This window comes from Erythranthe guttata, chromosome 6 (genome assembly GCF_056151865.1).
Source record: "Erythranthe guttata isolate IM_541 chromosome 6, IM_541, whole genome shotgun sequence".
Classification (NCBI taxonomy): Eukaryota; Viridiplantae; Streptophyta; class Magnoliopsida; order Lamiales; family Phrymaceae; genus Erythranthe; species Erythranthe guttata.
Window position 1 is genome coordinate 14,698,012 of NC_142538.1, and position 18,954 is coordinate 14,716,965.

At 34.9% G+C, this 18,954-nt stretch overlaps 1 protein-coding gene across 2 annotated transcripts; it reads left to right on the forward strand.

Moving 5' to 3' along the window:
* Nucleotides 1–6: 6 nt before the first annotated feature.
* LOC105962708 (exportin-4 protein) lies at nt 7–18,163 on the forward strand. Of its 2 annotated transcripts, none has more exons than XM_012987024.2 (32): nt 7–272; nt 1,147–1,234; nt 1,319–1,427; nt 1,759–1,857; nt 2,421–2,463; nt 2,742–2,813; nt 2,926–3,021; nt 3,121–3,360; nt 3,933–4,116; nt 5,055–5,166; nt 5,241–5,327; nt 5,558–5,696; nt 6,083–6,179; nt 6,267–6,329; nt 6,434–6,543; nt 7,683–7,787; nt 8,684–8,757; nt 10,086–10,161; nt 10,860–11,096; nt 11,349–11,420; nt 12,322–12,393; nt 12,748–12,812; nt 12,900–13,002; nt 13,083–13,214; nt 13,903–14,046; nt 14,965–15,069; nt 15,992–16,042; nt 16,111–16,188; nt 16,275–16,388; nt 16,559–16,755; nt 16,964–17,033; nt 17,626–18,163. In XM_012987024.2, the coding sequence occupies exons 1-32, from the start codon at nt 189–191 to the stop codon at nt 17,812–17,814; spliced, it is 3,507 nt and encodes a 1,168-aa protein (XP_012842478.2). In that variant the 5' UTR covers nt 7–188; the 3' UTR covers nt 17,815–18,163. The 2 variants fall into 2 exon arrangements, with proteins under 2 accessions (XP_012842478.2, XP_088676028.1); XM_088819902.1 differs by having other exon boundaries at nt 6,086–6,179.
* The last annotated feature ends 791 nt before the right edge of the window (nt 18,164–18,954 follow it).

The following is an 18,954-nucleotide window of genomic DNA, read 5'->3' on the forward strand; positions in this document are numbered from 1 at the left end:
AGCCCCAATTTTACAAATTCATATTTGACTGATATAGTCAGATTTTTCTCACAGCAGAGAGAGAAGTATTTCACTATTTTGACTCCCAAAAACGAAAAGCGAAACTGCCCATTTGAGAAGAAACAATTTAGCAGCAGGGGAGGGTTTTCTCTCCGGTACATTCAGCGTCGAGTGTCGAGTTTCCAGCTATGGCGATGAACACGGGGGCGGCCGATTTGGCTCAGCTTCAAGCCACCATGCAAGCAATTGAGCTCGCCTGCCATGCTATGCAGGTTTGTTCAATCGATTTCTATAAAATCACAAAACCCTTGCCGTATTGAATATGTATGGTTTTTTTCCGGAGTTTTCAGATATTCTCTCGATTCTCGAGTGATTGGATATGGTAACTGAAACAAGCGGAAATTCATATTTATACATTTCTGCTTGAATGAAATAATTGTTGGGGATTTTATGGTTCTCTCGTACTTTATAATCTCTGGTTTGGTGGAATATGATGAGAAGACGAATATAAACATTGCAATTTGGTATAATTAGGGTATCTTGTGTGAAATTGGTTGCCGGAGGTTCATTTTGTGAGATGCTTTTGAGAATTCTTGTTGTCCAGACAAATATATGATTTATGATTTGGATGTTGCGATTCATTATTCAGCTAGATTCTTCGCATGTAGTGTTGTTTGTTATCAGAAGACATTTGTCTTAGGGTTGTTAGAAAATAATTATTTGTTAAAGTTCTGCAATGTGCTTAATTATCGTGCCGGCTTCTTTGAAGGTCAGAAACTAATTGTGTGATAATTTAATCATCAAACTAATCACAAATTCTTGATAAAACTGGTAGGGTTAAGCTGGTTAAATATAGGATATCTTGTATCATATACTTATATGATTTATTGTTGTGGAATTCATGTATATCTAAACTACTGTCAGTCCAGAGCTAGTTTTATAATAGGTTTTGCGTACTTTAACAACGTTATAAGTCATGCTTGACCGGTAAGTCGACCGAATTTGAAAAAGGGCCGGACGGTCTTAATTAATTTATTCGAATCTTTGTTGTAAGTTTTGATGTTTTCATCCCTGTTTATTTTATTTGTTTGATTTTATTTATAATGATGTATGGGCCTAGTGATATGAGTGGGCTAAACTGTGCAGATGCATGTCAATCCAGCTGCTGCTGAAGCAACCATAGTATCCTTGAGGGAGTCTCGTCGCCCTTACCAGGCGTGTCAATTCATTATAGGTATGTTTGTCAGTTATGCACATCTCTTTATAGTAATCAAAGCGAACGACATTGCTTCTTACTAGAAGTAGCTTGGTCTTTCAGAAAATTCTCAAATGGCAAATGCAAGATTTCAGGCTGCTGGAATAATAAGACATGCAGCTCTACGAGAATGGGGTCTCCTTGAGGCTGATGTTAGAAGAGGATTGGTCAGGTAACTTCAGAAGTTTAGTTTAGTTTGTGATCCGATACTTTTAAGTTTAGTTTAGTTTGTGATCCGATACTTTTCATTATATTTAGTTCTCCATCTATATTGTCTTTGTCTATTGTCGTTGGGTTTGTAAAAGTAACAGCTATTTCGCTGAATTCATAAAAATAAAACACTCTGCAGCTTTAACGTTTGACCTATTTTGCACTTACGTAAGCCACATGCCTTGCTTTGCTACATAAATGTATAGATTATAAATTCAGCTTCCAGAGAGAATTCTTTGTATGCTGGCATATTGCATTTTAGTCATCACTGATTTTTGTTTTATTTCATGCAGTTTCTGTTTATGCTTTATCATGAAACATGCTACGCTACCTGACGGTTATGTCCTGGTGAAGGTTGCATCACTGGGTGCTCAATTACTGAAAAGGGGCTGGTAAGTGTCTGCTCTCTTTGCTTAAGATAAACAAAAGAAAAACAAAAGAAAAACAAAAGAAAAATTGCAATTATGAACACTCTCTTTACAAAAACTCAATTCAACATATTGTAATGAAAGTCTAATATTCTAAGTTGTGCACTGAGATTGAAGGATGACTTGCTTACTTAGGTTGAGGTGCTTTCTATGTTTAACTTAGATCTTTGTGGTATCTTTCACTGCCTTATTTAGTGTTTTTTTGCCCTTCTCTCATGGAATAGTCTGCGCTGTATTCAGTTCTGAAAGTGATTACAGTGGTTTTGTCATAAAATATGGCTTAGAACAAGTATTGCCTTTCTCTTTTATTCTTTATTTAAAATATCTGCGTTTTCTATTTTCCTTTTTTCTTTTTCTTTTTTTTCCTTTCTCCATCTGAATTTTGTTAAGATATAAGTCAATTGGAAGTTTCCTGTTTTTTGACTTGATATCCATTTCTCAGTAATATCTGCATTCACACCGCCACTTAGCCATGGGTGCAATATGAAGATCTTCTAATTGGTTTTGTTTCTGTGGTCTTCATGTAGGCTAGATTTTACAGCTGCGGAGAAGGAAGCATTCTTCATCCAGGTAATGATGACTAAACTTTTATGTTGTCCGCACATTAGTTGTCTTAAAAAAAGTACAACAGTTATGTTAAACAAAAGTACAACAGTTAGACACCAGAATCCAAAATTTGAATCCCTCATCGGTGGTGGTATTATTCATGAAGAAGTAGTGTAAGGTTTTCAATAAGAAGCAAGAGAGACTAACATTTGTATTTTGAGGCGGCTTAACATACTTGGTGTTTTTGGTTCTTGTGCAACCGCTTTTCCAGACTTGACAAACCTTTGAGTTATATGTTGCAGGTGAAACAAGCTGTTAGTGGGGTCCATGGTTTGGATGTACAGTTTGTTGGAATCAGTTTTCTTGAATCTTTGGTATGCTTCTCATCAATGATACGTGGAAAGCTACCATGTTGTTTCTGCTCTAAAACTTTTACGGTACCAGTTATTTTCTCATTCAGAGCATGTACATGGTATATTCAAATAGGTATCTGAATTTTCACCCACTACATCCTCTGCCATGGGCCGTCCTAGAGAATTCCACGAGCAATGCCGGATATCACTAGAGCAAGACTATATGAAGGTATGACATTAATCATAAGTTTCTGATGCTTAAAGTTTTTCTTTTGTCTCTTTTTTCACTTCTTCTCATCCGTATTCTTTCTTTGTTATGACACTTCAGGGACTCTACAGTTGGGTGCAACATGCTGCTTTTAATGTGTCAAATAGAATTACTGAAGCCGACTCTGAAATTCCTGAAATTAAAGTCTGTTCAGCAGCACTACATCTGATGCTTCAAATCTTGAATTGGGACTTCCAAAGCAAGAAAGCTGGCGAGAATTCGAAAAGAGGGTTAGATGTGTTCTGTGATGGGAAGCAAGAGAGTAACTCACTCAGAAGGTTTGAATGTACCTTGGTGCAGGTGAGTGGTAAGATCGGTGATGTGCAAGCATGAGAAAATGAGCTTAACTTTGAATATACCGCAATTTGAACATGAGTTTGACTAAAACTTTATGGGGCTTGCTTTCTCTATACACTGGAATTTTTAGCCTCAAGAATGTCCGTATACAAACATGTGAAGCTTGAGTTTGACTAAAAAGAAACTAAATTGTTCTCCATTTACAAGAATAAAACAGATAAAAAGGTTTTTCTGAAGGGCATTTGTAGTGAGATGATTAGTTTGTGTTGTGAGGTTAAATTAATTTTTTTTTTCTGGACCAACCTTTATTAACAATTTATTTAGGGCTATTTACATCCGCATCCCTTCGGAATAGTATAATTAAAGAGTGTTCCCCTCACTCTTTCACGAGCTTACAATGTTTAAATCGTACTCCCTACTGATAGAATTTTGGATGGAATTCGATTGATGTAAGGGAAGAACTGACAAGAATTTCCAACTTTATCCTTGACCTCAAAATAATTTTTAATGTTTATATTTACAGACAAAGCGGGACTTGACATCAATGGTCTTGGTTTTGTTTATTTCTCTTATAGCCTGGTCCTGAATGGCGTGATGTCCTGATTTCAAGTGGTCATGTTGGATGGCTTCTGAACTTTTATACTGCTCTAAGGAAAAAGTTTTCCTGTGAAGGTTACTGGCTTGACTGCCCTCTTGCAGTTTCCGCTCGAAAACTTATAGTACAATTTTTCACCTTAACAGGCGCAATCTTCCCATCAGGTATATTTTATTCGTACCTCTTCATAAATAGATGGTTGTTTCGGTACATCCTGTCGTGCAAAACATTTTTGTGTTTTTCCCTCCGAAGATATGCTAAATATCAATCAACAATTTACTGCAAAAGAGCACTTTAGTTGGTGCTTTTAAGAATGTCTTGATTTCTGTTTTTACCTAAGAAAATGGATGTGTAGAGAGGTCCTTTAGTTAGGATCATATTTTTATGTGAACATTGATGAAAGCTCATCTTAGGTGATTGAAACAATTCTTTCTCCATCTATAACCTTAAACATGCAAAAAGGGTCATCCGCAAATCCGTCAAGTGCTAGTTTTGATATTTGTGTAATTTTATTTGATTGGTGAAAAATACCAATCCAGTTCATGAATGAGGAGATTGTTCAAATAGGCCAATTTCACAAAAGAAATCAAGGGAAATATCTTGGGTTTTATCAACTTTGTGATGCTTCCTTGAAGTATACCTACCCTGAATGACCTTTATGTGGTTTCACCTTTTCTTGAATTTAGCTGATTTAGTAAAGCTCTTGCAGACACTCTTACTCTGTGTTTCACGTAGAATTAAGTAGTTTTTTTACTATAGAATGATTGAGGCTGTTTGCCCCTTTCACTGCTATGGTTTTGTTCTTTCTAGTCAGTTATCTCCAGTGTTGGTTAATGTAAATTGCGCTCCAACATTAAGCTGCATGCCATTACATACTTGGTTTCTGCAGAAAATGGAGATATGACTTTACCCTTCTGCTGACTATCCATTAAGATTTGGCTCAGACCTATGTGTTAACCTTAGGCTTGTGCTTTCTGTTATTTCTTTATATATTTCTTTGCCTTTCTGGGAATTTTCCAATTTTCCAACCATATATTGTTCTTTGTTTTATAACTGGTTATTACTTTCTGGTATGTGTTCACTACTGAGTGCTTTGAAATAGACAGCGGGCACATGCAAAGGCAGCACCTTCTGCAACTGCTAGCAGGAATTGTACAGTGGATGGAACCTCCAGATGCTGTTTCTGATGCAATAAAATCGGGAAAGAGTGAAAGGTATGGATTCAATAGTTACGCCTCTCTTGTTGCATAAGATATTGTTTGGCTTTATTCTTATTTGATATTCTCAGTGAACTGTTGGATGGCTGCCGTGCACTTCTGTCTCTGGCAACTGTGACGTCCCCACTAATATTTGATGAGCTATTGAAATCTTTGAGGTCAGTAATTTTAAGCATCTTAACTAACTCTTAACAAATAATTTGAACTTGAAAATCTGCTTGTCACTTCATTGCTTTAACAGAGTGTATTTTGAAATAAATATTTATTTAGGAAATAAAGTAGTATTCGTGGGGACTCAAAGATGAAGTTAAATGATCAGCCCTAATGGAAGGGTATTATTTTTGCATATGATTTTTTTAAAGAATTGAAGGTTTGACTTGATATGCAGGCCTTATGGCACCCTTACTTTATTATCCGCCGTGATGTGTGAAGTCTTTAAAGACCTTATGACAAATCACACAGAAGAGGATACATGGAGCTCGGAGGCACGCGATATTTTACTGGATACTTGGATCGTCCTTCTTATGGTATATCATTGCTGCCTTAGCTTATGTTCTTCTTATACTCTGTAACTGCATATACTTATCATTTATCATCTTTTTTTATTGAGTGTACGGCTTAGTACACTACAATCATCAATAATACTTTATTTTTGAGTTATCGATGTTCGTAAAGCTGCTTGCTGACAACTTATACACTAATTTCGATGTTGTTATTATCTAAACTCTACCATAGGGGAGTGTATGTAAATTTGCTTCATTTTTCATGTAATGCCTATCTTTTAGTTCTTTGTCTTTTTGAGGCATGGAGTGATGCATGAGTGTCAGTATCGTCGTAGTTAGGTTTTGGCAGTATAACTTGTTTGTTTTGAATGCCTTTTTTCTGCTGTGCTTTTTCGTTTAATTAACTACAGCAGTTGGACGCGAGTGGACATAATCATTCACTTCCAGCTGAAGGCATTAGTGCTGCAGCCGATCTCTTTGCAGTGATTGTAGAATCTGAATTAAAGGGTAATATTTTGTTAAATCTTATGCAGCTCATTTTATTTTTCCCTTTTGGCCATATATTGTCGTATTTTAACATTGTTTTCTCAATAGCCGCTTCTGAATCAGCCTTTAATGATGATGATGAACATGATTATCTTCAGGCTTCCGTTACTGGTAAAATTGTTAACTCGGCGTATTTCATTTTCTTTTTCTATATTAACATAATAGTGATTGCAACTTTAATCATCTGTGGAACCCTAATTGCACTTTATTTATAGCTATGGATGAGAGATTGAGCTCTTATGCTCTTATTGCTCGAGCAGCTATAGGGTCCGCAATCCCTCTACTTACCAAACTTTTCTCAGAGCGTATTATGAGGCTTCATCAGGTACCTTCTAACTTTATATGTACTCTACTCTATGCTGATGTGATTAACATTTTATATTGCCACTGCATTTAAATGGAAGTCTCAAAGTCTACTTGATAAGGATATTCTTCATCTGGGGAAGTAATTTTTCCACTCCCACCATAATTGATGTATTCACATTTGGAAAGCAGTAATAAGCAGTGGTGCTGTACATCCAATACTTTCCTATAATAAGGGGCTATAGTAGACAATTGTCCTTGGGAATCTTGTCTCTTCGAATAAGCCTTGTCTAACAAACCAATGCATTGCAGAATCTTTATTGGGTAATCTGTTCCAAATAAAACATAAATAGTTAGCTAGCCATGAATGTTGTTCCTCAATTCCTCATGACGTCCTCCTCCTTGAACATACAAATTCTTTCCATTCTTATTCTTATCATATCCCTTTATCTTGAAGAAGCAGTGCTCGGTGCTCCAAAGAAAGAAGTAATTGCGTATTGTCATGAAATTTTATATTTTTTCTCCTTATTTATCCTTTTAGCATTGATTTAATTCATGTGATTCCTGGCATCGGTTTATTTAGGATTTCATGACTGTGACTCCAACTCAGTGAAATAGGGATGTATTAATTTCTGCCCCCAGTCTCTCTGGCTCTCATTCTTCACATCACACCCAGAGCTTGGATGTGTCATTGGTTTGAGGACTGAACTATGTAAAGATGATCAATTTTCTAAAAAAATGGTCATAGCATACTTGTCTGCAAATATTGCAAACAAAACTGAGGCCACTTTCGAAGGAGAAATGTATAATAAAATTAGCTGTTTTTATGGATCTTGTTTAATAGTTGGTAGTTGGTACTTTGACTAGGATCATAAATCATTAAAGAATGAAAGCTTCATATTTGGAGTCTTATAGCAGCATTTGATAGTTTCACTCGATGATATGCGGTTCAAGGCTTTCCTTGTCAATATCTCTGTATAGTTTTATCACATGATTTATGGATTTCCTTTCTCGTTATCAATTATCACTTTCTATTTTGTAAAAGTGGGTACTTTGATCCATGATTCTATTGCAACTTTTGGTTTATTTCTGTAAATGTGTGCAGCATCAAGGACTTCTTCAATCAGTACTTTCTTCTTTCGTATTTTCATGCTAATGTAGGGCAGAGGCATAAGTAACCCAACTGAAACATTAGAAGAACTTTATTCTCTCTTACTCATAACTGGGCACGTGTTGGCTGATGAAGGACAGGGTGAAACCCCTTTGGTAATGTTATTATTTTTTTCCTACTGTTGTTTGCCTTTATTTTTTATTTTTGTGTTGATTATTTTTATTCAGTAGTGTTCTTGAAGCGGCCTCAGTATACCCTTGGGAGAGTTTGTCCTTTTGGCTTGTATTGTTTGTCTTAGATGCAACAACTTGTGATGCATTTTTATTATGTGAAATGCTATGTTCTTTTTATCTATTCATTTCTTCCCCACTCAAAACACATTATCCACAAGGATAGTTGAAGGACCTTTCTAGAAGTTCGGTCACTCTCCAGAATATTACAGATTAGGAGATTTTAAAAGGCAGTCTGCCCACAATGGCGTGTCATATCTAATAATCATTAGGAGAATTACGGTCGTCTTTTCTATCGATTGTCCACTATTTACTAAGGCACTTTAGGAGAGACTTTAGTTATTCCCACGATATGGTTGAACAGTTCAAGTTTCATCTTCGATGAATGATATCTTGACGTGGATCTTCGGGATTGGTGAAGCATGCAAATTAAAATATTGTGGAATAGCTCTTCAGAAATCAAGCTCCTTGAGTATGACATTGAATATCAACCATTTTTTTGCTTTTCGTCTAAATATCATCATAATTTCATCACATATATTTGGAATATTTTGTTTTCTTTTTCATTTGGTTATATCATGTTATTGTAAGATTTTTTAACATTAAATACTGAAGTTTGGTGATATGGGCCCTACACCACAGCGCTTACGCTGCACATGCGAAAGCGTGTAAGGCCCCAACCTGCAATTTCACCTTTTCGAATAGTGCCTTATGGTTCATGACATATCTCACTTCTGTTTGACATTATTGGAATTATTATAGCACACGTGTTCACATTCACAAATCTAGGTTCTTAGGAACAATGAATATGGAATTTTCAGGTGCCAAAGGAGATTAAAAGCCATTATGCTAACGTATTGGAGATGGATAAACACCCAGTTATCATGCTTTCTGGGTAGGCTTCCTTATTGTATTTCGGGAACGAAGTTAGTCAGTTTGATTGGAATTTGTTAAATCAGTGTTATCATTCTTGCTCATTGAAACGTCATGATTGTGTCAGATGCTTGCAAAGTCAGTCAATTTGCACCTTCGTAAATGTTCTTAACCTTATATGTAAAAATAAGTTGCAGGACATGCTTATTCAAACAAGTAGTCTTGTATAAGTTCTGATAATTCTTTAAATCTGGCTATGATCTCTGATAAGAAGTTTGTTTTTACTGAAGTGTACAACTTGCTTTGACGCCCGTAGAAATGCTAATAGTTTTTTAAACTTGTTTATTGCTTCTGATCCTAACATACGAAAGCTCAGTTATGAAGAGGCACAGAATCCTAATATTGCAGATCAGTTCTGATGGACGTATGAACTTGTTCTAGCACAATTGATTTATTATTGCCATAAAATGTAATCAAACTGTCTTTTTCCCAGTTCTCAGGATTTTCATTAACTATTTCCCTTATTATTTCCAATTTAATATACACATAGTTCGGAAATAATGGGAATATGTGGAAAGAAAATCTTGTAAAACAGAAGGGAAATGATAGACCTCTCTTGTTTATTATACCCGTCTCCTCTGTTTGTGTCACATGATTGCAAATCAGTAGTTACATTACCCTGTTACGTTTTTGATATTGCCATATGATATCTCCAAGACTCAATGAGCTATATTACCTTATCATGTGTATTGGTCATCAACCAAAACTTTTTGATGGCTGCATGAACTGATGTAATAAATATTAGTAATGAGTTGTAGCCTTGTAGGTTGAAATAGTAAAAGAAATAACACAGTGAAAGAGGGATGTTTGTCTCTTAATAAGGTTGCTCATTATGAGTTTGTCATAAATCATCTTGCACAAATATATACCGGTAAAAAGAACAAGAACTCAATTATTAGGACGGTGGTTAGTGTTAAGCTTAAAACGAGTATTGGATGTTGACTGCAATTATGGTGACCTGGAGTAATTTTATGTGAATATGTGCATAGCTGAACACAGCTTAACTTTACTATGCGACTTCATGGGAATATCTGAGTTTGCAATAATCTCTGAGCACATTATTACTTGTCGTCAATTATATATTCACGTACATTGTAAAAATATTGACTGCTTTACGGTTGAGTTCATATTAGTCCATGCTTACTTCCCCAGGAATACATCAGCATAGATGATTCTGTTTAGAATTTTTTATATTAACCGTTAGGATGAATATTTGGTAGTTCTGAGTTCACTTTCTTGCTTTCTCAATTCTCCATGGAGTGTACTCATTTATTTTTTGGACTTTTGCAGTTCAATTATAAAGTTTGCTGAACAAAGTTTAGATCCAGTAGTGAGAACATCGTTTTTCAGTCCTCGACTCATGGAGGTATTAATTTATCTCTCATTGCCAACTTGCTTCATTGCCTGTTTCATTGTTCTAGGAACAAATGTCCCACAAACCTCTTTTTGCCATGGGTTGATCACTTATGTTCCTCAAATGAAATTGATTTGTTGGAGTGATGTTTGGGACAGAGTGATAAGTTTTAAATAGTGGAGGTATTCCAAAAAGACATCTTGTTAATTTTCATACAGGAAACCAAGTTAGGAACTATTAATAGGGAATTGATTGGAACTTTTGGTATTCGAGGTTCAACAGGGGGAGATGCCATTGTATAAGGCACATGGCATTCTTGTTGCGTAGTTTAGAAGCTGGCATGATGTTCTAAGATAGATAATAAAATGGCCAGCATTTAATTAAGTAACTCAAAGAATGTTTAGATCATAACTTTTTGAATCAGCTGCGAAGTGCTTAAATATTGTCAAGATAACAAAATATGTACATACAGAAATCTCCAGAGTGTTGTTTTTGTTTATGGCTTGGTCTTCTGTTATCACTTTACACACCTTAATAGTCAAGGATCAATCTGTCCATCTTTTCATGTGATATATCCAGCCGATGCTTAACATTTTAACTTGCATAAATATTAGTTGCGATTAAACTTTGGTATCTTGAATTTCTTTGAAGTTCTCCTTTGCATTTTCTTATTGTTCCTTGGCATTAACATGTTAGACCTAACACTACAGGCAGTTGTGTGGTTCCTTGCAAGATGGTCTTTAACGTACCTGATGCCATCCGAAGAAAGTGTAGAACATAGAAGCAGCTATGAAAATTGTAATGATGCCCTACTTCGATCTAAGCACCCTACAAATGCGTTGTTTAGTTTCTCTGGAGAGAATGATCGAGGAAAAATTGTCCTTGATATTATTATTCGAATCTCTTTGAGTACACTTGTTTCATACCCTGGGGAGAAGGACTTGCAGGTATGGGTTCTGCAGATTTCTTTTGGATGTAAGTTTATCTATATATACTTATGGAAGTCCCTTCTGTGGGTTCAGCCAATTTATTTTTCAGGGTTATAAAGTCACTCTACCGGTTATTTTTTCCTTCAACTCCATTCCTTATTTATCTGACTGATTGAAATATGACTGTAATTAGTAGAGATAAATTTTTTATCTGAAAATATGGTATGTTGAAGGGACATTACAACTGTTCATGATTTTGTTCCATGACAGGCACTCACATGTTACCAGTTGCTTCATGGACTTGTTAAACGGAAGAGCATTATTACCCACCTTGTTACTTTGGTCAGTAGCATCTTATTGCATACATAAAGTGCCTGTAATTTGTTTTTTCTTTATTCAGTTTGTTATTACTGGGACCGTGCTTTCTTGTGTTGTGTGTTCTTTTTTTCATGTTTTTTTTTTTTTTTTTTCACGCGTTCAAGAAGGTATATTCCCTGTTCGCCTAGGCTGGATGTAACTAACACTGTAGGTAGTTTAATCAGGTGCTTTCAATTGATTACAACAGTTCTATTTTTATACACTACGGCGGTTTACTGTTCTATTTTACCATTCTTCATGTATGATCGAGTCCAAGCATAGCTTTCATTGTCGAAATGGACTCAGGTGCTTTAAATTGGTTACAACAGTTCTATTTTTATATACATCATTGAAAAATTGGTAATCCATCATTTGAGGAAAGAACTTTACATGGTAGGATCCATGTATGTACAGGGACTCCCTCAACCATTAGCATCTATTAATCTTTTCAGTGATCTCTAAAGTAGTTGGAATTGTATTGCGAGCCAAATTCTTAAAAGAATTCCCCTGGTCCATTTACAGTTTGATGATTCAGTTAGTGGAAGGTTAAATTTGCTTGTGTAAAAGTTTATTCATGGAAGAAATTATACCCTGGGCTCAGATATTGCTTTTTTGCAGTACTAAAGGAATTTGTGTAAGTAGAGGATTGACTACTTCTAGTCTTATGGTCTGAAGAAGATTTGATGGTCGGATTTTCACTTCTTTAACAGTTATGATCGATGTTTGTCGAAGAACGGGCAAATCGTTTTGCTATATTGATATAAATGATAACTTCCAATGATATTCACTTAATTTACTGCAGATTTTGGCCCGTTAAACCTAATTGTCTATCGTATTATTAAATTCCTATTGGCGGCTCTTGAAATATTTGATGTTATATATGCAGGACTCATGGCGTGACTTAGCAAATGCTTTCGCTAATGAAAGAGTTATTTTATCATTAAATGCTGCTCACCAGGTAATGAATTGTAATTTGTCATTGTTTTTTTTTTTTCGAGATTACATGATCTTGGAAGAAAAATTTGTTTATCCTAGCTTCTGTTGGCCACTCTCTGTTTCATGGACAGCAAACTAAGAAAATATCAATACTGATTTTCTCCTGTCATGTTGTTGGCAGACAAGGGCATATAATGTAGATGATATATGTTCAACATACGTCTTCTCTGCTCTTCTCTGTTTCATTCTTTTTCATTTACTTGCTAGCTCTAGTTTTCTGTGATTTCTTTCATTCTTTCTACGTCACTTGTACAGAACACCATCCTTCTTCCGTGGTGCTTAGGTAAAGATTATCATATTCATTCTTTCATTTCAGCGTTCGTTAGCTCAGACACTTACTGTGTCAGCTTGTGGCATGAAAACTCCTGAGTCATCGAATGAGTGAGCTTCATTTTTTCTCACGGGCTTCAGTTATTTTCATGTTATTGTTATCCAAGTTACCTGATCTTTTTTTCCAATTATCTGTAGGTACATAAGAAGTCTGACAAGTCATATGACTGCCTACTTGGTGGAATTGTCGAGCAAGAATGATCTCAAAGCCATTGCTCAACAGCCTGATATTATTTTGTTGGTAAAGTTTGTGAACTATGCATTGAATGTATTATTATATACAAATTATAATATATTGGATGTCACCATGATAACCCATAGGTTAGTTGCTTGTTGGAAAGGCTTCGTGGAGTTGCCAGAGCCTCAGAACCTCGTGTACAGAATGCAGTTTATCAAATGGGGTTCTCAGTGATGAACCCCGTCTTGACTTTTCTTCAAACATACAAAGACGAGGTAGAAATAATACATCATCTTTTTTTTTTTTTTTTTTTCTGAAAATCTTAACGCTACCTGTTTTAGGAGCATAGTTTGAAGTTGAACTTATGTAAATCTCTCTTATTTATGGGAATGGTTAAGGGAGATAATCTATGAAGGTTCCAAGAAACTGGTTAGGGCATTAACTGACTCATTCCGGATATGGGCATGACTTTGGTATATGGTGGAATGACAGTTAGGATATCTAAAACTGAAAATGAAAAAAAAGAAGATAAATGTAACCACATAATTTACGAGTTCTCTGAAAACGAATTGATGTTAGAAAAAGCGCATACCATAGCCTTATAGTTATAGTGCAACATTGTGACTGGACCACAGGGCCTACGCCCACCACGCGACTTGGTGTTTTTTATATTTATCAAATAATGTGCCTATATTTTGAAGGGATAATTAGATTTTCCGTCCTTATTGTTATACACTTATTCGCGTTAAGTATAATGAATTCTGTTAACTCTAGGATTTTCCCGTGAATAAAGTATATATTGTTTTTGTAAGAACCGCATGAATTTTACTTCTTTGGTCATTCATGGTGTTATTGTTTTTATATTTGATCAATTTTTTTCACTCATTGTTTCTATTGTTAAAATACTGAAAGTTTTTGCTTTGAGAATGACTAATATGTTGTTTTACATTTTTCCTTATCTAGTCTGTAGTTGTCTATCTTCTACTCAAATTTGTCACCGATTGGGTGGAAGGCCAAATCATCTACTTAGAGGCTCAAGAAACTGCGGCTGTGGTTGAATTCTGTATGCGTTTACTACAGCTTTATTCAGCTCACAACATTGGCAAGGTAAAAGGTTTGGGCCTCAAGCTCAGTTTTAATAGTTATATGTAAAGAGAAGAAATAAAGTATATATAAACCCACAGTTCCATTTTTTGGATTTAAATTTTTTAACAGGCATTTAAACCATCAGTTCCCTTTTGGGTGGTTTTGAATTCTTGTAGATTTCAAACGGTAGCCAAATTCATCTAGCAATTTATAGTTGTTTATGGTGGATCCAAAGTTTAATCAATTGAAGTCATTTAACATTTCCCCTATTCTCTTCTACTTATTGCCTTGAAGGAACCATGATTTAGTGTGTGACTTGACCTTTCTGAAATGTCTTATCTTGTGATGACTCGGGCAATGATCAATATTACTACGATAGTTTTGGGAAGTTTGATCCAATAGATCAGATCTGAATATTATCATATCATTTTATTCCTTTTACATAAAAAAAAGACAAAAAAGAGAATGTCCAAAGGATTATTGCTATATTTGCTTGTTAACAAAATTGGGAGATGTTCATATATGAAACTTTTCTTTCCAAGATCTTGTTTGTTTGTAACTTCTATATTAAGCATAGAAATAGAATGTATATTTGCACTTCCAAAATGATCCACATTGCACTATTTTAGCAACAGCACATAGCTATTTATGGAGGAAAGTATGAGTGTCAGGTGATTGTGTGTATAAGTTCAGATTGTTGAAGAGGTTAGTTTCACAGTTGACCTGATACACTTGGATTTGATCATTTCCAAAGAAATTGCTGTGTAGGATTTTGTGGTACACCAGCGATGTCCCGTCTTTAACTATTGTTATGTTATTGTCTCTTTTAATGAAACATTTTGCTGTTGAATGGATATTAGAATTGATAATGCTATGCTAATAGTTATTCTTACTCCCTAGTAGCTACAATTGACCCCAATCATTTGACTTTTTTCGCAGATTTCGGTTAGCCTTTCAAACAGCTTACGTACAGCAGATGCAGATAAATATAAGGATTTACGGGCGCTTCTGCAACTTCTCTCAAATCTATGTTCGAAAGATCTGGTAATTTCTGTTACCCATTTATTCAAATTAACTATGTTACTTTCTGATCCTCTTTTCCCATCACAGCCCCTTTCAATTCCTTTAGCTGAAACTGTGTGATTTCTTTACAATATCTTCATGCATTTAAAAAAAAAAATCTTATAATCAGCACCTGGATCCAGCTAGTAACAACATTCATTGATTTGGTGTTGACGAAATTATTATCATAAATATACATTTGTTTATTTACTTGATACTTGTGCTTGGTTTAATATATGGAACACCTATATGGCATATACCATGTCAGTCATGCATCAAAAGCACGACTATCTTTTTAGTTAATTAACTGCTTGCAAGTATGAAGTGTTCTTATTTCATGACCAAATTTTGTGATGCGACCCCTTGTTTCTCCCATTCTTAGGAAACTTCTTTCCTTATTATGACTCTATTTTTCCATCTATATAATATTTGGCTTATTCATTAGTAGTACGATTCTGGATTTTCTGTTATAACGAAACATATTATGGTTATTGATTAAAGCACCCACAAAACCTCAATTTATTATCTGACATATCTACCAACTATAGTTTCTGTGATGGTATGATTATTTTGACTTTTGCACTTGCTTGGGCAAGCCTCTGTATTCGTATACATTATTATTTGAACCTAGTGGTGAAAATTCTTACGTCTAAGTTAACAAAATAGAGCCAATCAAGATGTACACGCAACAAAATAACCATGTGAAACTTCCTAATTAGAGGGAGGGAGAGAGTCATTTCACGTTAGATATTCAACGGAAGTAGTGTGTAATTTTCTTTAACCCTTCTGCTTGTGTTTTTTACTTGTCCTTAATGGTTTAAGTCATTGTGGTTTATGCATTTGTGTAAAAAATATTGCCTTTGGATTTAATGCTTGCAAGTTCAAAACAAAAATGATTCCACAGGTTGATTTTGCATCCGAACCCATAGAGGCTTATGGTACAAATATTTCTCAGGTATGCAATGAAAGATACTTAATCGTGGTAAAACAAAGTTGTATGTTCTGATTGAATTTCGCTTGCAGGTAGTATATACGGGTCTTCACATAATAGCTCCTTTGATAACTCCGGAGCTGCTGAAATACCCTAAACTTTGCCACAGTGTAAGACCCTTCTCTTATTGTATTAGAGGAGTCAGTTTTTTTTTTTTTTTTTTTTTTTTTGTGGAAATTAATATTTTCTTGGACAGTATTTCTCATTGCTATCACATCTGCTGGAGGTTTATCCTGAAATTATCGAGCAGCTCAGCGTTGAAGCCTTCAGTCACATACTTGGAACTCTTGATTTTGGTCTTCATCATCAGGTAATGCACGATCCAGAACCTATATTTTTTTATGTCGACATAAACGTCTCAGCTCGGAATTTGTGATTCTAATTGTCCGGAAAGATGTTTCCCTTCTTCAGTATGCTACTAAATCCTTTATTATGATTATTTTTTATTTTATTTTTATGATTTCTCTTGTTTGTGATTAGGACGTTGAAGCTGTAGATTTGTGCCTAAGAGCTGTGAAAGCACTTGCATCACACCATTACAAGGACAGAGGTGCTGGTAAAATTGGTTTAGGATCACATGCTACAAGTTACAATGACCCTAATGGAAATTTTCACGAAAGCGTTCTCAGTCGGTTACTTCGCTCGTTGATGCAACTTCTTCTTTTTGAGGATTACAGGTAAAATGCGAAGAAAGTTTTGAACCCTATTAGCGAGAACTAGAAGAAACTGTTTCATAGATAACAAGACGAAGCTAAACAGAGTGCATAATTTTGTTTTAATTCTCCAGCAGTAATATATCCATGCATCGTTTATTGCAATACACGTCATAGATATTTTTTGGAGTCCTGAAACACTGTATGATGCTTGTCTTAATTTATGTTACAGCACCGAGCTTGTTAGCTCCGCAGCTGATGCGCTTCTTCCGTTGATACTGTGTGAACAGAGTGTTTATCAGGTATCTACAGCTACATCTTATTATTTCATATAGACTTCAATTATACTTGATAAAAAGTAAAGACTTTAGCATGTTGCAACATATTGGTTTCAATAATTTATACATTCAATTTACTTGATAACATAATCAGATTTGAGCATGGGGTAACATCTTGTGTTTAGAGACATTATTTACTGACAAAATTACCAAACTTGAGGGGAAAGTTCTTTAGAGAAAGTTCGAGTAATTTTCTGAACTTAAATGCGTGAAGGTGTAATTCGATCTAACTTTGAGGGAAAATGGTGTAATGTACCAGTAGAAAGAATATTTTTATGACAGTAGAAACGTCATTTATTAAATTTCGGTTGAATATCGACCTGAATTAAACCTCAAGGGAGGTTTGCTAATTTTTCAAACTCGAAGGGTTTATGTATAATTAGACTTCATCTCATTTGATTTACATTTTTTGAAATGCTAAGCCTTGATACTAGAGAATTAGAGATAACTTTGCATCTTTCTTTTGCTTTATATTGTCAAAAAATTGGTAGTGAGTTTATATTTGATCTTTCTCGTGAACATTTTAATAATTTCAGACTTACATTACCTCTTGCAGAAATTAGCAAGTGAGTTGATAGAAAGGCAGACGAACCCAGTATTTAGATTTCGGTTAAGGAATGGCTTCCAATCACTCACAACTTCAAATAATCTTTCTTCAACACTTGACCGCATAAATTACCAGAGGTTCAGAAAAAACTTGCACAGTTTTATTGAAGACGTTTGGGGATTCCTCCATATCGTATAAGACATGACAACCAAATCTCACAGAAGTTCGTGGATTTCTCACAGTTTTGATCTCTTGGCTTATACTTTTGTACGCTAATGGTGACAAATATGCTGGCTGTTTTTAAGTCTTACATTTTTGCAACGGCATCCTTCACTTCTCCCTCGATTTCTTTAGTGGCTTTTTCGGGTTTTTGTTTCCATGATTTGGTGATGTATATTACTCTCGTGTTACGGACGTTTTTGTCATTACCACTGCTCTTCAAAAGCAGTGAATTTGAAGTTTCTTGGAAGTAAATAACACAAGGTGAATATATGCAGTCATATATGGCTAGAATAATTGCTTTGCCATTTTATATTTGGATGTTGAATTGGGTGCATCGTTTATTAGCTGCAGTTAGTCGTACTTGTGTTTGATTTGTCACGATTGATATTTAGTACCATGATATGGGCGCCGAAGAGCTAGTTTTAAATAGTACATGACTAAGATTTGGATTACAAGGTCAATTGATCTTTTGGTTTTCATTTGTTGGATATTCAGTGTACATTGTTACTACATACTCTAATACTGTAATAAAAATCTAACATGTTGTAATATAATATATTGGGTAAAGTACGAGCAACTTCTGAGGTAAGAACTAAATAACGTATAAACCCTTGTGGTGTTGGTAATTAGAAGTAATCCTTGAGCTATTTCTCTGCCTTACAATTACACTTTTACGGAGTTGTAAGCAACGGAACTTGGAGATTATGTGGAATATTAGTTATAAATTTCAAAATCTACCCTTGGGGGTAGAGATGTAATCTACTCCAAGGGGCTGCTAGACACCCCTATGTTTGGAACTTATATATGTGGGAATTCATTTTGTTAAATGAACATTATTATGTCTCTTGACTAATAAGGGCACAAAGTTCACTTGCACCCCTGAATTATGAGTGTGTCGCAAACACACCCTTCAATTATGAAACGTACTAAATAACTTCCTATCATTTGCATTCTTTTTAAATATGGTGATGTCACTTCTTTCTTGTTACCAACATTTATTATAGCATTTGTTCCTTTTTTTTTTTGACTTTTTACCCATGTATTGGCTATATATATATATATATATATATATATATATATATATATATATATATATATATATATATATATATATAT

What these genes read in the sequence shown, in the direction of transcription:
- LOC105962708 (XM_012987024.2), top strand. Translation starts at nt 189, where the DNA reads ATGGCGATGAACACGGGGGCGGCCGATTTGGCTCAGCTTCAAGCCACC. An exon ending in TGTAGAATCTGAATTAAAGG is followed by an intron (nt 6,180 to 6,266) that starts GTAATATTTTGT and finishes TTTTCTCAATAG; the next exon opens with CCGCTTCTGAATCAGCCTTT. An exon ending in CAGCTCACAACATTGGCAAG is followed by an intron (nt 14,047 to 14,964) that starts GTAAAAGGTTTG and finishes CTTTTTTCGCAG; the next exon opens with ATTTCGGTTAGCCTTTCAAA.